This window comes from Mus caroli, unplaced genomic scaffold (genome assembly GCF_978045245.1).
Source record: "Mus caroli unplaced genomic scaffold, Mus_caroli_1 scaffold_8, whole genome shotgun sequence".
Taxonomy (NCBI): domain Eukaryota; kingdom Metazoa; phylum Chordata; class Mammalia; order Rodentia; family Muridae; genus Mus; species Mus caroli.
The window spans coordinates 131059171-131076461 of record NW_028227263.1 but is presented as its reverse complement, the minus strand read 5'-3'; the positions used below and the strand labels follow the sequence as shown (position 1 = coordinate 131076461).

General features: G+C 36.5%; 1 protein-coding gene across 2 annotated transcripts in view; it reads right to left on the bottom strand.

Annotated features, from left to right (window-relative positions):
* LOC147003551 (sulfotransferase 2A1) overlaps positions 1-16597 on the bottom strand; it is a 34698-nt gene extending 18101 nt beyond the window's left edge. The window contains exons 1-4 of one of the 2 annotated variants that reach the window (XM_085842209.1): positions 16390-16597; positions 15114-15322; positions 11422-11548; positions 2310-9258 (exon numbers count right to left, since the gene is read on the bottom strand). In XM_085842209.1, coding sequence (XP_085698335.1) covers positions 9020-9258; positions 11422-11548; positions 15114-15322; positions 16390-16525 — 711 coding nt within the window. In that variant the 5' untranslated portion in view covers positions 16526-16597 and the 3' untranslated portion in view covers positions 2310-9019. Of the gene's footprint in view, positions 1-2309; positions 9259-11421; positions 11549-15113; positions 15323-16389 lie in introns of those variants that run through there. The other variant, XM_085842210.1, reaches the window with a different exon arrangement.
* Between the last annotated feature and the right edge of the window lie 694 nt (positions 16598-17291).

The following is a 17291-nucleotide window of genomic DNA, read 5'->3' as shown; positions in this document are numbered from 1 at the left end:
AGATTTCCTGCTATGGTCAAAGTTATTTGACTTGACTGATTGTCTTCATTCTCAGCCCACAAGGATCAGGTTACACTCATTTAAGAAATGGTGTGATATTAAGATGGTTTATCGATGAAATCAAACATGAACAGTTTCAATGTAGAATGGTTCTGCTTGGAGGGTGGCACAGATATTAGGTGTGGTTATGATTCTGTTTCCTTTGCTTTGATGATTTTAAAAAGCATACATCTCAGATTAAGAATAACTTATACAGTTCTTTTCTTAAAAATAGATACAATAAATATATGTATCAAAGCAAAGCATTTAGTCTCAATCTTTGCTGTTCTCTTATAAGCCATCTTTCAAATTAGTTGTCTATATTTCTTTTGGCCACATAAATAATTTTGAAATATGTAACCTGTTCTAAAAATCATATTATAGAAAAAAACCAACAAATAAACAACCCTAGTAAGAGAGAGGTTGAGGTAGGAGAAGCCCAGGGAAAGATACGGAAGTGTACAAACACGAATAAAGTTTATATGGATTGCATAATTTTGGACCTATTTTTCCAAATACCAAACTAGAGAGACTACTGGATTGCATCTTACTAATTCCTAATTTTTTTATATTTTTGAATTTCAATAGATTAGGATATGTTAGTAATACTAATTTTCAAATTAAAAGATACCAGGGAAAAGTGATTGTTACTTCGTGTTGTTTTTGTTGTTAGAGGTGGAATTATGTTTGTGTAGGTTTGTTAAAAGATTACTTTCTTGCTTCTTTTAGGGTGTAGTTTCACTCCTTGTACTGGTGTTTTCTGTTATTATTTGTAGGGCTTGATTTGTGGAAAGATACTGTATAATTTTGATTTTGTCATGGAATATCTTGTTTTCTCTGTCTATGGCATTTGTGTTTTCTTATGGTCTGTATGACATCTGTCCAGGATTTTCTAGCTTTCATAGTCTTTGGTGAGAAGTGTGGTGTAATTCTGATAGGCCTGCTTTATATGTTTCTTGACCTTTTTTCATTAATGCTTTTAAAATTCCTTGTTTAGTACATTTGCTGTTTTGATTATTATGTGATGTAAGGGAGATATTTCTTTTCTGGTCCAGTCTATTTCGAGTTCTGTAGGTTTTTTGTATGTTCTTGTGCATCTCTTCCTTTACTTTAGGGAAGTATATATTTGCTGTATGTTATCATAAAAAATAGATGAGAGCTAATAATGAAATGATTAACCAAAGTGTTTCAGGCCAATGGAACTAGAAAAAGCAAATATTGCTGGTGTAATCTCACAAAATCATAGTTGACTTGAATCAATTCTGGTGAGAAATGATAAACATCATTTTGTATTGATTAAAGGAATAATGCATGGAAAGGACAGGGCAGTTGTAATCACAGGTACACCTAGTTCTACACAGAACATACTACTAGATATACAGTAACAAACAGTAGTCTTACTCTGAATGGTTAACACATCATCTTATTAAAAAATAAACAATATTAAGTGATGTCCCGGATAAAGCAGGCTTAACAAACATCTATAGAACACTAAATCTAAACAGTGTAGAATACACATTGTTCTCAGAAGCCTATGGAGCTATCACTCAAATATATATATAAAGAAATTATTGACCAATATAAATTAAAATAATTTCTTATATTCTACTTAGCAACAATAAAATGGTTACAAATAAATAAAGAGAGAATCTCCAGAATGCAAACTAACTCACGGAGATTTAACAACTCACAAGTGAATGATGAAGAAGTCAAGAACAAAAGGACTCATATAATCAAATGAAGATGGAAACAAAACAGCATTTAACCTATGGAATAAAATGAAAACAGCCCTAACAGGGACATTTAAAGCTCAAAGTTCCTTCATTAAGAAATCAAGGTGATTTCTAATACAATAGTTAATGTTCAACATGGAAATTTGGAAAAAGAACAAAGCAAACAGCGAACTTAGTAGCTGGAAAGATATCAGTGACCTCAGTGTAGAAATTAAAGAAGGGAACAGCAGGAACAAGAAACACAATATAGGGAGTTGATGAAACAGTTATATTCTTCAAAATATAACGAATATTGATCAAATCTTATCTAAACTCACCAAAAGAATAGCAAATGCCAAAATGCCAAAAGCAATACAGTAAAACACAAAAGAGGAGTCATTATCACAGCACAAATGAAATTAAGAAAAATTTTAGAGTTTACCTTAAAAATCATATACCACTAAGCTTGAAAACATAAAAGATATGGATGAATATATGTATATATATATATATATATATATATATATATATATATATATATGTGTGTGTGTGTGTGTGTGTGTGTGTGTGTGTGTGTGTGTGTATGATAAATGTTACATTTGAAACAATTAATGAGGTACATATGTGAGGAGGCTCAGCAGTTCAAAGCATCCCCTGTTTTCTATAAGACAAGGATTCAGTTTCTAGTACACCTGGAAGTTCACAATGCCCTATTAAAATATAGACACTAGTTTTCCTCATAAGACTGCTTTCATTGTGTCCCATAAGGTTAGGTATGTTTTAGCTTCATTTTATTATTCTCTAAAAGGCCTTTAATTTCATTCTTTATTTCTTCCTTAACCATGTTATCATTGAATACAGTGTTGTTCAGCTTCAACGTTTATGTGGGTTTTCTATTATTTATGTTGTTATTGAAGTTCAAACTTAGTCTATGGTGATAGGATGTATGGGATTACTTCAATTTTTTTTTTATCTGCTGATCAGCCATCTTTATAATAGCCAGAAGCTGGAAAGAACCCAGATATCCCTCAGCAGAAGAATAGATACAGAAAATGTGGTAAATTTACAGAATGGAGTACTATGCAGCTATTAAAGACAATGAAGTTGATCTTGTATCCCAGGTCCCTCAGAGACCAGTCTGCATAGGAGAGCCTGCAGACTGCAAAAGCAACATAGCTTCTGGGACAGGCCCCTTTTCGGGCCTTCATATTCAGCCAGGAAGCAGATCTGAGCTCCAGACATCAGTGCTCCTTCCATGTCAGAGGAGAGTACTCTGACCACTGAGACTCAGGAGAGAGTTGGCCTCCCGGGAGTGCTAACAGAAGCAAACAGAATCACAGGAGGAACAAGCTACAATCAAAAACAGCTATAACAACTAACACCAGAAATTACCAGACGGCTAAAGGCAAACATAAGATTCTTACTAATAGACGGCAAGACTGCTCACCATCCTCAGAACCTAGCATCCACACCTCCGCAAGTCCTGGATAACACAAAATATCTGAAAAGCAAGATTCAGGTTTAAAATCGTATCTCATGATGCTGGTAGATGATTTTAAGAAGGAAATTAATATCTCACTTAAAGAAATATAGGAGAACATGGCTAAAGAGGCAGAATGCCTTGAAGAGGAAACACAAAAATCCCTTAAGAATTACACAAAAACACTGCTAAATGAGTAGAAGCCTTTAAAGAAGAAACACAAAAATCCCTTCCAGAATTTCAGGAAAACACAACCAAACAGGTGATGGAACTAAACAAACCCATCAAAGATCAAAAGAAAGGAAGTAAAAACAATAAAGAAAACCCAAAGGGAGACAACTCTGGAGATAGAAACCCTAGGAAAGAAACCGGGAGTCATAGATGTGAGCATCAGCAACAGAATACAAGAGATGGAAGAGAGAATCTCAGATGCAGAAGACTCCATAGAGAACGTGGACACAACAATCAAAGAAAATGCAAAATGCAAAAAGATCCTAACCCAAAACATCCAGGAAATCCAGGACACAATGATAAGACCAAACCTATGGATAATAGAAGTAGATGAGAATGAAGATTTTCAACTTAAAGGGCCAGCAAATATCTTCAACAAAATTATAGAAGAAAACGTCCTTAACCTAAAGAAAGAGATGACCATTAACACACTAGAAACCTACAGAACACTGAATAGACTAGACAATAAAAGGAATTCTTCCCAACACATAATAATCAGAATATCAAATGCACTAACAAAGATAGAATATTAAAAGCAGTAAGGGGAAAAGTTCAAGTAACATATAAAGGCAGACCTATTAGAATCACACCAGACTTCTCAGCAGAGACTAATAAAGCCAGAAGATCCTGGAAAGATATTATACAGACCGTAACAGAACACAAATGCCAGCCCAGGCTACTATACCCAACAAAACTCTCAATAACATAGATGGAGAAACCAAAGTATTCCATGACAAAACCAAACTCACACAATATTTTTCCATGAATCCAGGCCTTCAAAGGACCCAACATTTTGCAGCTTAGAGAAAACCCACCTCAGGGAAAAAGGCAGATACTATGTCAGAGGGAGAGGCTGGGAAAATTTTTCCCAGCAAATGGTCCGAAGAAACAAGTTGGAGTAGCTATTCTAATATCGAATAAAATCGACTTCCAAACCAAAGTTATCAAAAAAGACAAGGAGGGGCACTTCATACACATCAAAGTTAAATTCTACCAAGATTAACTCTCAATCCTGAATATCTATGCTACAAATGCAAGGGCAGACATTCATTAAAGAAACTTTAGTAAAGCTCAAAGGACACATTGCATCTCACACACTAACTGTGGGAGACTTCACACCACTCTCATCAATGGATAGATCCTGGAAACAGAAACAAATCAGAGACACATGGAAACTAACAGAAATTCTGAAAAAAAATATATATAACATTTTATCATAAAACAAAAAGATATACCCTCTTCTCAGCACCTCATGGTACCTCCTCCAAAATTGACCATATAATCAGGGACAAAACAGGGCTCAACAGATACAAAAATATTGAAATTATCCCATGCACCCTATCACATAAAAATGGACTAAGGCTAATCTTCAAAAACAGCATAAATAATGGAAATCCAATACTCATGTGGAAACTGAACAACACTCTACTCATTGATACCTTGGTCAAGGATGAAATCAAGAAAGAAAGACTTTTTAGAGTTTAATGAAATTGAAGCCACAACTTTTCCATCCTTATGGGACACAATGAAGGCAGTCCTAAGAGAAAAATTCATAGGCCTGAGTGACTCCAAAAAGAAACTATAGAGAGCATACAGTTGCAGCATGGCAGCACACCTAGGAGCTCTAGAAGGAAAGGAAGGAAAATCACCCAAGAGGAGTAGATAGCAGGAAATAATCAAATTATGGCTGAAATCAACCAAGTGGAAACAAAAGGAAGTATTCAAAGAATCAACGAAACCAGGAACAGGTACTTTGAGAAAATCAACAAAATAGATAAACTCTTAGCCAGACTCACTAGAGGGCACAGGGACAGTATCCTGATTAAGAAAATCAGAAATAAAAACGGAGACATAACAACAGAACCTGAGAAAATCTAAAACATCATCAGATCCTACTACAAAAGGCTATACTCAACAAAACTGTAAAACCTGGATGAAATGGACAATTTCCTAGATATATACCAGGTACCAAAGTTAAATCAGGTTCAGATTAATGACCTAAAAAGTCACATTTCCCCTAAAGAAATAGAAGCAGTCATCAATAGTCTCCCAACCAAAAAAAAAAAAAGCCCAGGAACAGATGGGTTTAATGCAGAGTTCTATCAGACCTTCAAAGAAGACTTAATTTTAGTGCTTCTCAAACTATTCAACAAAATAGACACAGAAGGTAGTCTATCCAATTCACTATACGAAGCCACAATTGCTCTGATACCTAAACCACATAAAGACCCAACAAAGAAAAAGGACTTCAGACCAATTTCCCTTATGAATATCAATGCAAAAATACTCAATAAAATCCTCCCAAACCGAATCCAAGAACATATCAAAACGATCATCCATCATGATCATGGAGGCTTCATCCCAGGGATACAGGGATGGTTCAATATTCAGAAATCCGTCAATGTGATCCACTATATAAACAAACTCAAAGACAAAAACCACATGATCATTTTGTTTAATGCTGAGAAAGTATTTGAAAAATCCAACACCCATTCATGATAAAAGTCATGGAAAGATCAGGAATTCAAGGCCCATAACTAAACATAATAAAAGAAATATACAGCAAAGCAGTAGCCAACATCAAACAAAATGGAAAGAAGGTGGAAGCAATCCCACTAAAATTAGGGACTAGACAAGGCTGTCCACTCTATCCCTACCTGTTCAATATAGTACTTGAAGTACTAGCCAGAGCAATTTACAACAAAAGGAGATAAGGGGGATACAAATTGGAAAAGAAGAAGTCAAAATACCATTATTTACAGATGATATGGTAGTATATATAAGTGGCCCTAAAAGTTTCACCAGAGAATTCCTAAACCTGATAAACAGCTTCAATGCAGTAGCTGTATATAAAATTAACTCTCTACACAAAGGGTAAACAGGATGAGAAAGAAATTAGGGAGAAAACACCCTTCAAAATAGTAACAAATAATATAAAATATATTGGTGTGACCCTAACTAAAGAAGTGAAAGATCTATATGATAAGAACTTCAAGTCTCTGAAGAAATAAATTGAAGAAGATCTCAGAAGATGGAAAGATCTCCCATGCTCATGGATTGGCAGTATTGATATAGTAAAAATGGCTATTATGCTGAAAGCAATCTACAGATTCAATGCAATCCGCATCAAAATTCCAACTCAATTCTTCACTGAGTTAGAAAGGGCAATTTGCAAATTCATCTAGAATAGTAAAAAACCTAGGATAGCAAAAACTATTCTCAACAATAAAAGAACCTCTGGTGGAATCAGCATGCCTGACTTCAAGCTGTACTACAGATCAATAGTGATAAAAAAGTACATGGTACTGGTACAGCAACAGACAGGTAGATCAATGGAATAGAATTGAAGACCCAGAAATAAACCCACACACCTATGGACACTTGATCTCTGACAAGGGAGCTAAAACCATCCAGTGGAAAAAAGACAGCATTTTCAACAAATGGTGCTGGCACAACGGGCAGTTTTCATGTAGAAGAATGCGAACTGATACATTCTTATCTACTTGTGTAAAACTCCAGTCTAAGCGGATCAAAGAACTCCACATAAAACCAGAGACACTGAAATTTATAGAGGAGACAGTGGGGAAAGCCTTGAAGATATGGGCACAAGTGAAAAATTCCTGAACAGAACAGCAATGGCCTGTGCATTAAGTTCAAAAATTAACTAATGGGACCTCATAAAATTGCAAAGCTTCTGTAAGGCAAAAGACATTGTCAATAAGACAAAAAAGCCACCAACAGATTGGGAAAGTTTTTTTTTACCAATCCTAAATCTGATAGAGGACTAATATCCAATTTGTACAAAGAGATTGAAAAGCTGGACTCCAAAAAATCAAACAACCCCATTAAAAATGGGGTACAGAGCTAAAATTAAGAATTCTCAACTGAGTAATACCAAAAGGTTGAGAAATAATTGAAAAAATGTTCAACATTCTTAATCCTAAGTCAAATGCGAATTAAAACAACCCTGAGATTACACCTTACACCAGTCAGAATGGCTAAGATCAAAAATCCATGTGGCAGTAGATGCTTTCCAGGATGTGGAGAAAGAGGATTACTCCTCCATCACTTGGTGGGATTGCAAGCTTTTACACCATTCTGGATATCAGTCTGATGATGCCTATGAAAATTGGACATAATATTTCCAGAAGATCCAGCAATACCTCTCTTAGGCATATACCAAGATGTTCCAAGTGGTAATAAGGAGACATGCTCTACTATGTTCATCGCAGCCTTACTTATATTAGCCAGAAGCTGGAAAGAACCCATTTGTCCCTCAACAGAGGAATGGATACAGAAAATGTGGTACATTTACACATGGAGTACACTTCAGCAATTAAAAACAATGAATTTATGAAATACTTAGGCAAATGGATGTAAATGGACAATATCATCCTTAGTGAGGTAACCCAATCAAAAAAGAACTCACTTGATTTGCACTCACTAATCAGTGGATTTTAGCCCAGAATCTCAGAATACTGAAGATACAATTTTCAAAACACAAGAAAACCAAGAAGAAGGAAGACCAAAGCGTGGATACTTCATTCATCCTTAGAATAGGGAACAAAACACCCATGGAAGGAGTTACAGAGACAAAGTTTGGAGGTGAGACCAAAGGATGGACTGTACAGAGACTGCCCCATGCAGGGATCCATTCCATAATCAACCACCAAACATAGACACTTTTGCATATCCCAGCAAGATTTTGCTGAAAGGACCCTGATCTAGCTGTCTCTTGTGATGTCAGTGCCTGGCAAATACAGAAGTGGATGCTCACATTCATATATTGGATGGAACACAGAGCTCCCAATGGAAGAGACAGAGAAAGTACCCAAGTAGCTGAAGGAGTCTGCAACCCTATAGGTGGAACAACAATATGAACTAACCAGTACCCACAGAGCTCAAGTCTCTAGGTGCATATGTAGCAGAAGATTGTCTAGTTAGCCATCATTGGGAAGGGAGGCCCCTTGGTCTTATAAAGTTTATATGTCCCAGTACAGGGGAACGTCAGGGCCAAGAAGTGGGAGTGACTGGGTAGGTGAGCAGTGCAGGGGGGGAGGGTATAGGGGACTTTCAGGATAGTATTTGGAATGTAATTGAAGAAAATATATAATAAATATTGAAAAAATACAATACATTTATGAAATTCCTAGACAAATGGATGGATCTGGAGGATATCATCTTGAGTGAGTTAACCCAATCACAAAAGAACACACATGATATGAACTCACTGATAAGTGGACATTAGCCCAGAGTCTCATAATTCTTTTTAGAATGAGGAACAAAATACCCATTTAAGGAGTTACATAGACAAATTTCGGAGTGGAGGCTGAAGGAATGACCATCCAGAGACTGCCCCACTTGGGGATCCATTCCATAAACCACCACCAAAACCAGACACTATGGAAGATGCCAACAAGAGCTTGCGGAGAGGAGCCTGATATAGCTGTCTCCTGAGGGGTCTTCCAGTTCCTGGCAAAATCAGAAGTGGATGCTCACAGTCATCCATCCATTGGACTGAGCACAAGTTCCACAATGAAGGAGATAGAGAAAGTCCTCAGGGGGCTGTAAGGGTCTGAAGCCCCATAGGAGGAACATTAATATGCACTAACCAATACCCCCAGCATTCCTCCAAACTATACCAACAATCAAAGAAAACAGATGGTGGAATTTGTGGCTTTACCTGTATATGTAGCAGAGGATGGCCTAGTTGATCATCAATGGGAGGAGAGGCCCTTGGTCCTGTGAAGGCTCTATGCCCCAGTATAGAGAAATGCCAGGACCTGGAATGGGATTCTGTGGGTTGGGGTACAGGGAGATCATGGTGGGTATATGTGATTTTCAGAGGGGAAATTAGAAAAGGGGATGACATTTGAAATGTACATAAAGAAAATATATCATAAGAGATGTAAAAAATAAGAAAGGGGTAGTTGGAAAAAGAATTAAAATCAGCTAGAATGGAGAAAAGGCAAGAATGGTAAGTGGGCTGTCACTGAGATCAAAATCCCTGTATACATGTATGGAAACATCAAAAATAAAACACTTTATTATATGTGATTAATATATTTCAATAAGAATATAAATCAAAACAGTGTATCAAGAATCCACCACCCCACCTCTGAAAATATTTTAGAGACAAATAGGAGATTAGGATTTACAATATATAGAAAGATGTCTTTTAAGAAAATGCTGGATGATCACGCTAATTTATAAGATGTATAAGAAGCCATTACAAAAAGACTAAGAAAATAGACAAATGAGAAGCATAGTAGGAAATAAGCAGCATTTCTCATTTTTCTGTTCTGTGATAAACCACCATGATAAAAGGCAATTTAAGGAAAAGAGAGCTTGTTTGTGTCAGGTAGAACGATAGGAAGTGAAATCTGGGATTTCATTTTCTCAACTGCATGCAGGAATCAAATGGAGTGTACTGGAATTTGTTTGAGTGTTTACTGTCTCAAAGCCCGCCTTGAATGGAATACTTTCTCCAACCAGGCTGTGCCTCATAAACATTCTGAAAAGGTGCCACCAATTGGGAACCAAGTGTTGAAATTTGGGGGCCTATGTGGGCCACTTCTTAATCAAATGATGACCGATGTCAATATCAAGATTAGGTCTGTAAAGACTAGATACTCCAAATGATGCTTAAATATTATGACATGGGGCAATCTGTGACTGTATCCTGCACTGTAGTGGCATGTGAGAACAGAAAGACTTCACAATCAGTGTTCAAATGATGATGACTCCTGGGCCCATAGACTTGTTGAATGTATAGAGATAAAATGGAACCTACAGAATATTAAAGGTCTAGAGATGCAGGCAAGTTAGGTATCATACATGAAATTGTGGGTTTGAGCCCCAGCACCAATTAAATAGAATATACAGTAGGTGTTTTTAGTCTTAGATCTTGAGAGGTAGCAGAAGAAGGAACCACACTTCAATATAGAAAATTCAAGGCCAACCTAAGCTATCTCTCACTTTGTCTTTAAAAAAAAAATTCTCTGAGCCCTGGAACTGGGGAGATTCCAGAGTCTCTATGGTGGTGACTCTATCTGAAACTCTTAACAGTAAGTGACATGGAGCCTGAAATGCCACCTCCTGTAGGCAGGTAGGATTCCCAGTGGAGGGATAAGAATAGCAACACATTCAGAAAACCTTTGACCCCAAATGTGTTCTAAACAGAAGATGTCCAGAAACAAAGATGGAGCAGAGATGGAAAAAATGGGCAATTATTGACTAGCCAAAATTTAGACACACACCATGGGCAAGAAACAATCCATGACACTATTACTCTGAGATGCATGCCTACAAGAGCCCAGAATAAGTGAGGTTCCACCCAGCAGCTGAGTAAAAGAGATTGTATACATCCACAGCCAAACATTAGTTAGAGCTGTGGAAGTCTTTTGGAAAAGTTGGGGAAAGGATTGAGGGACCCAAAGGTGTTAAGAACCCCAGATTAAGACCTGAAGAGTCAACCAACCTGGACATTTTAACACTCTCAGAAACCGAACCACCAAACAAAAAGCGATCAAGAGCTAGACCTTGGGGCCCTGCACATATGTAGCAGATTTGCAACTTGGTCTTCGAGCAGGTCTCCCAACAACTGGAGCTGGGGCTCTCCATGAACATGTTTCCTGTCTGTGGATCCTATTCCTCTATCTGGGCTGCCTTGTCTTGTCTCAGTGGGAGAAGACACACTAAGTCCTGGGGAGAATTGATGTGTCATGGTAGGGAGGTACGCTAGGGACACCTATCCCTTCTCAGAAGACAAGAGGATGGGGATAGGAGCTGCAAGTAGAGATCATTAAGAGGAGAGGGGTGCTGAATATTGTGATATTAATTAATTAATTAATTAATAGTATATGTAATATGAATAAATAAATCATTAATTAATAACTTAATTAATGAAATAAATGTCTCTGAGTTTCTCCCACCTCCTATATTTTACAGATTACTCACCATTTCCTTTGAGGAACCATTCAAAATAAGTTCCGAGTGACCCTGGATTCTTCACAAGGTTTGTGTTACCATAGAAAAAGTAACCAGACACAAGAATATCTCTGGGATTTCTGATGAGATAGATTGCCTTGAATGGATAAAGATGTAAATGAAGGTCAACAGTTATTCCTCACATTTTAACTCTCTTAAGTTCCATGAAATTTTCTAATATCTAATGGTTTTAAAAACATTTGTTATTTTCATGTGGGCAAAACATATACACAAGTGAAAAAATCTATAGTCATAATTCCCCTTTTCTAATTTTATATGATTTGTAAAAATGGAACAACAAAATGACTAGTTCATTAACAGTGTAAAAAAAACCGGGCTGATTAGACAGTTCTAGATTACAATAACAATTGGTTATCTAATACCAAATGGCAAGCCTGTAAAATATACATACAAGTAATGCTGTAGTGATTGAGAAAGATGTACTGAAGGATTTAGGGATATACAGATTCATTTAGGAATATATATATTATTTATTTAAATATGAATATATACTGTATACTTTAGAAACATGTAAATATATGTCTATATAGGAATACATAAACATAGAAATATATTTAGGAATATATATGTATATGTATATGTATATGATTTTGTATAGGTATAGGTATAGGTATAGGTATAGGTATAGGTATAGGTATAGGTATAGGTATAGGTATAGGTATAGGTATAGGTATAGGTATAGGTATATGTATGGTTATGTGTATGTGTATGTGTATATGTATATTTATGTAACACGAATTAATGAAAAAATAAACCATAAATTTGAAAGAGAGAAAAAAGTGATATATTAATGTTTTTGGAGGGAGAAAATGGTAGGGGAAAATGATGTATATAATTCTAATTTATTATAAAAATTTCAAAACATAAACGAAAAGAAAAAAATTAAAAGAAATCATTATTTTTTTTTTTTTTTTTTTTTGGTTTTTCGAGACAGGGTTTCTCTGTGTAGCCTTGGCTGTCCTGGAACTCACTTTGTAGACCAGGCTGGCCTCGAACTCAGAAATCCGCCTGCCTCTGCCTCCCGAGTGCTGGGATTAAAGGCGTGCGCCACCACGCCCGGCTGAAATCATTATTTTTTAAAAAATATTTATATTATATATAGGAGTACACTGTCGCTGTATTCAAACATACCAAAAGGCATTGGATCCCATTACATATGGTCATGAGTCACCATGTTGTTGCTGAGAATTGATGTCAGTACCTCTGGAAAAGCAGTTACTGCTCTTAATCCTGGAGCCACAACTCCAGCCCCCAAAGTAATAATTTTTAATAAAAGGCACTTCATATTTTGTACCAATACTTCTAGATCTCATCTTTTTAACTTCAAAAATATTGATTTATTCATGTCTGAGTGCACACATTCATTTTTGTACATTATTTGTGGACAGAAATCCAAAACCACCTAAAAGGTGGTTGGATGCCCTGTTACTAGAGTTGCAGACAGTTGTGAGACACCATGTGTGTGTTGGGAACTGAACCGAGGTCCTTTGCAAGAGAAGCCAGAACTCTTAACAGCTGAGCCATCTCTCTAAGTCCTCTTAGAAATTTTAAATATTTTTTTGGATATTTTTATATACATTTCAAATCTTATCACTTTTTTCAGCTTCCCACCTCTTCCCTGGAAACCCCCATTCCAATCTCCTTCCCCCTGCTTCAATGAAAGTGTTTTCTGACCAAACCATCCACTCCTACTTCCAAAGGATATCAAAAATTATTCTCAACAATAAAAGAACTACTGAGTGAATCACCATACCCGATCTCTTGCTGTATTATAGAGCAATACTGATAAAAAAATTGTATGCTATTGGTACAATGAAATGCAGGTAGCTTAATGAAATAGAGTTGAGAATCCAAAATTGAACCCACACTCCTATGTTCAGTTGATATTTTGCATTTTCAACAAATGATGCCTGTTTAATTGGCTGTCCACATGTAGAACACTGGAAATCAACCCATTCTTATCTCCTTTTACACAGCTCAACTCCAAGTGTATCAAGAACTTCCACATAAAATCAGACACACTGAAACTTTTAGAAGATAAAGAGAGGAAGAACCTTAAATATATGGACACAAAAGAAAAATTCCTGAACAGAACAGAAATGGTTTATGCTCTAAGATCAAGAATTGACAAATGTGACCTAATAAAATTGCAAAGTTTCTGTAAGTCAATGAACCCTGTCATTAGGACAAATGGAAAAGAGGAACACTCCTCCATTGCAGGTGGGATTGCAAGCTGGTATAACCACTCTGAAAATCACTCTGGTAGTTTCTAAGGAAATTGTACAAAGTATTATCTGAGGACCCTCTCCCAAGCTTATACCCAAAAGATGCTACAACATATAACAAGGACATGTGCTCCTCTATGTTCATAGCAGCCATATTTATAAGAGACAGAAATTGGAAATAAATCAGATGTCCTTCAACAGAGGAAAGGATACAGAAAATGTGGTACATTTACAAGATAGCATACTACTCATCAACAAAAACCTTTGAAATGCAATGACCTTTGAAATTCATAGGAAAATTAATAGAAATAGAAAATATCATCTTGAGTGATGTAACCCAATCACAAAAGTATCTAAATAATATGCATTACCTGATAAGTGGATATTTGCCTAGTAGCTCAGAATAACCAAAATATAATTCACAGACCACATGAAGCTCTAGAAGAAGGACGACCAAAGTGTTGATACTTCCATGCTTCTTAGAAGGGGGGACAAAAAACTCATGGGAGGAAACATGGAGACAAAGTGTGGAGCAGAGACTGAAGGAAAGACAATACAGATACTGCTCCATCTGAGGATCCATCCCATATTCAGTAAACAAACCAAGACATTATTGTCAATGCCGAGAAGTGCATGCTGTCAGGAGCTGTCTTCTGAGAGGCTCTGCCAGAAATATAGAATTTATCTCTTTAAGCTTCAGTTTCCCCTGTCAAAATTTTCCAAATCCAGATAAGACACACACATATATAAGAGTCGCCACAAATTCATTGTGCAGTTTTAATGAGAGATTATTCTAAGTTTGTCTTTGTAGTTGCAGCATAAACTATTTATAGCTTTAATGGATGGAGGGATTTACAGAAAACTTTCTTACTAACTAGTACCTGTGATAGGTCAGTATGTGGATATCTCTGATTCCTTCTACTGATCCTCTTTCCATTTCATGGGAGATTCCTGTGGCTACTGATATTAATAGACAGCTAGACACATGATGACACTTTATATATAACTGATCTTTGAACATTGATGGCTGGTCATTTTGTTTCCCCTATAAGCAATTGTGTCTTAGGTGTTTCACCCACAGGGCTTAGAGTATGTGTTATAAGTAAGATTGGCTCTTTGATGACAATGATATAGTAATTATATCTGTACATTAGAGTTTGAACTCTGTTTGGCCTATATATAGTTCATGAATATTTCAGTGTGATATTTCACTTTATTTCTTAAAGCTGCCCAGGATCACTGTGTGCTGGTCCACATCCTTGTACTCTATCTAATATAGTCTGAGGTGGGGAAACATCAGCATCACCTAGTGCATGAGAATCCCATCTTCACATTTCAGAAAGACCTTCAGGACTTGTCAGGTAAAATAAGTTCAGAGTGTTTAGTCAAAGAAAATTTCAACCACTGGACACTGACCTTGGCCTTGGAACTGAAGAAAGACTTGGGGAAGAGATGGATGGGAAGATGGGAGGTTATGAGTCGTGGTCCTTCCTTATTGATTAATGCAGGGTATCCTGTATCAGTCTCTAGCCAGGGTGAGCGGTCCCAAATGGGCACACTTTGGATCCACTTTGGATCTCCCTTGGTCTGAATCAAGCAGACAATCTCAATCAGCCAGTTTGTTCCTGAATGAAAAGGAAAAGTGACTGTCACTCATGTCAACATTACTTGTGAAAAAGCTTCAAGTAGAATATATGCCCATACAATTTACAGTGCTGCCCAATTTCAAGCACACAGACTTGTGTTCACAATGTCCATGTGACATAAGTGCAAAGTATATTCACTCATCATATTCTAGACTTAATTTTGCAAAACAGAGTCCCTATACTCAATAAACAGCAACCTGGCAATGGAATATCTCCTCCAGCTCTGGGCCAACATCATTCTACATTCTGGTGGTATGAATTTGTATCTCAAATATTTCAAAATGTTCTAATCATAGCACATGCCCGCTGAGACTACCTCCTTTATTTTAATTCACTGTTATTGAGACACTCCCAGGCTGCAATATATGACTGAGTACTTCTTCTTTTTAAAGTGAATCAATTCCCTTGTGCATATTTATCACACACCCTTGATTTGTGTTTATGTGCTCATTTGTCAGTGGATGTTACTCTAGCTTCCTTCTCTGAGATATTGTCTGGTACTTTTTTCCTGTATTCCCACTGCCTTTGGAATTTCTGTGTCATTTTTCTTTCAATGTCAGAAACCTAATACTTACTCTATGTTCAGTGCTTCTTCCAAACAGCAATCATCCATACCCCTGAACTACCATGATGTTGCTTTATGCTTTCTTGAGTTTTCGGATTCTTTCTACGTCCTGCACAAGGTCCATAGTAAATTTACTTAAAACTGTCCTCTTCTCCAAATATCCTCACATACATGCCTTTATCTCTTAATGTTATTTCTTGTATTTAATCTCACCGCTCTCACTCTTATATCTATACCCCAGAGAAAGGGACCAATGGCATATTCTGCCTCAGGGAGCACACACTATCATTGTTCTGGTGCCATAGCTGATCTCCTCTGCCCACATAGGTCAGACAGAGTGGAACACACACAAATCTCCATGCCCACAAGTCATTTTACACATTAATATATAGAACACTCTACTCATCATACAAAATGAATTAGGATCAAAGTACTAACCTCCCTTATACATTTCAGAATTAGTCTTACTGATGATCCTTACCTGACTTGGGGTAAGTCAATATCAACAAGTCTTCTTCTTTCACCACAAACTTATTACGGATATCTTCCAAAATTTCTCTTTGATATACTAGGGCAGGAAAAGGTATCCCTTCAAACCAATTATAGTCTGACATCATGAATAGCTCCTTGTAGGTGCTGTTAGGATTACAGCCCAGCACACCTATTCAGCTTATAGCAAATGCTGAGAGGTAAGATTTATAGTGCAGGTAAGAAATCATTAACATTCTCTTGTTTGCTGTGAAATATTTACTTATAGGAAGAAATAAATATTGTAACCTACAGTCAAAGGTTACTATATTGAGCAATTTTAAAGTTGTACAAATAACATTCTGCAATTTGTGAGACCAAGTTCATGACCTCAAATCAGAGACTCAGTAAGATGCAATAGGACATAGAAATGCAAGTTAATTTAAAATGCCTAGTAATACAATTTAGCTTTCAGAATGATTTTGAATGTACAGAAAAATGACAAGAGATCATACAAAACCTTTCTACGGAATTTCTTTTTTTTTTTTTTTAAATAGTGGTTGCTTTTGAGAAACTCATAGTACATTAACTGCCCTTCTTCTTCCCCTCAAAGCCTTCCCTCCTTTTCCCATAATTTTGATCTCTTCTTTAACATTTGCTGCTATTTATATAAACACACATGTATAGTCAACCTACATAGTCCATGCATTTGAGCTTGTATGTGATGCATCTTGAGGTGTGCAGTTAAGATTAGAAAAATCAATGTGAGATTTCATCTTCAGACACAGCCTATTCTCCATATCTTAGCAACAACTGATATGAGGTATTTCTTATATAGTAAAATCATATAGAATTTCCCCTGGCCTCTTTAGTATACCTACTAATGCCATTATGCTGGTTTGTTTGGGTAACTAT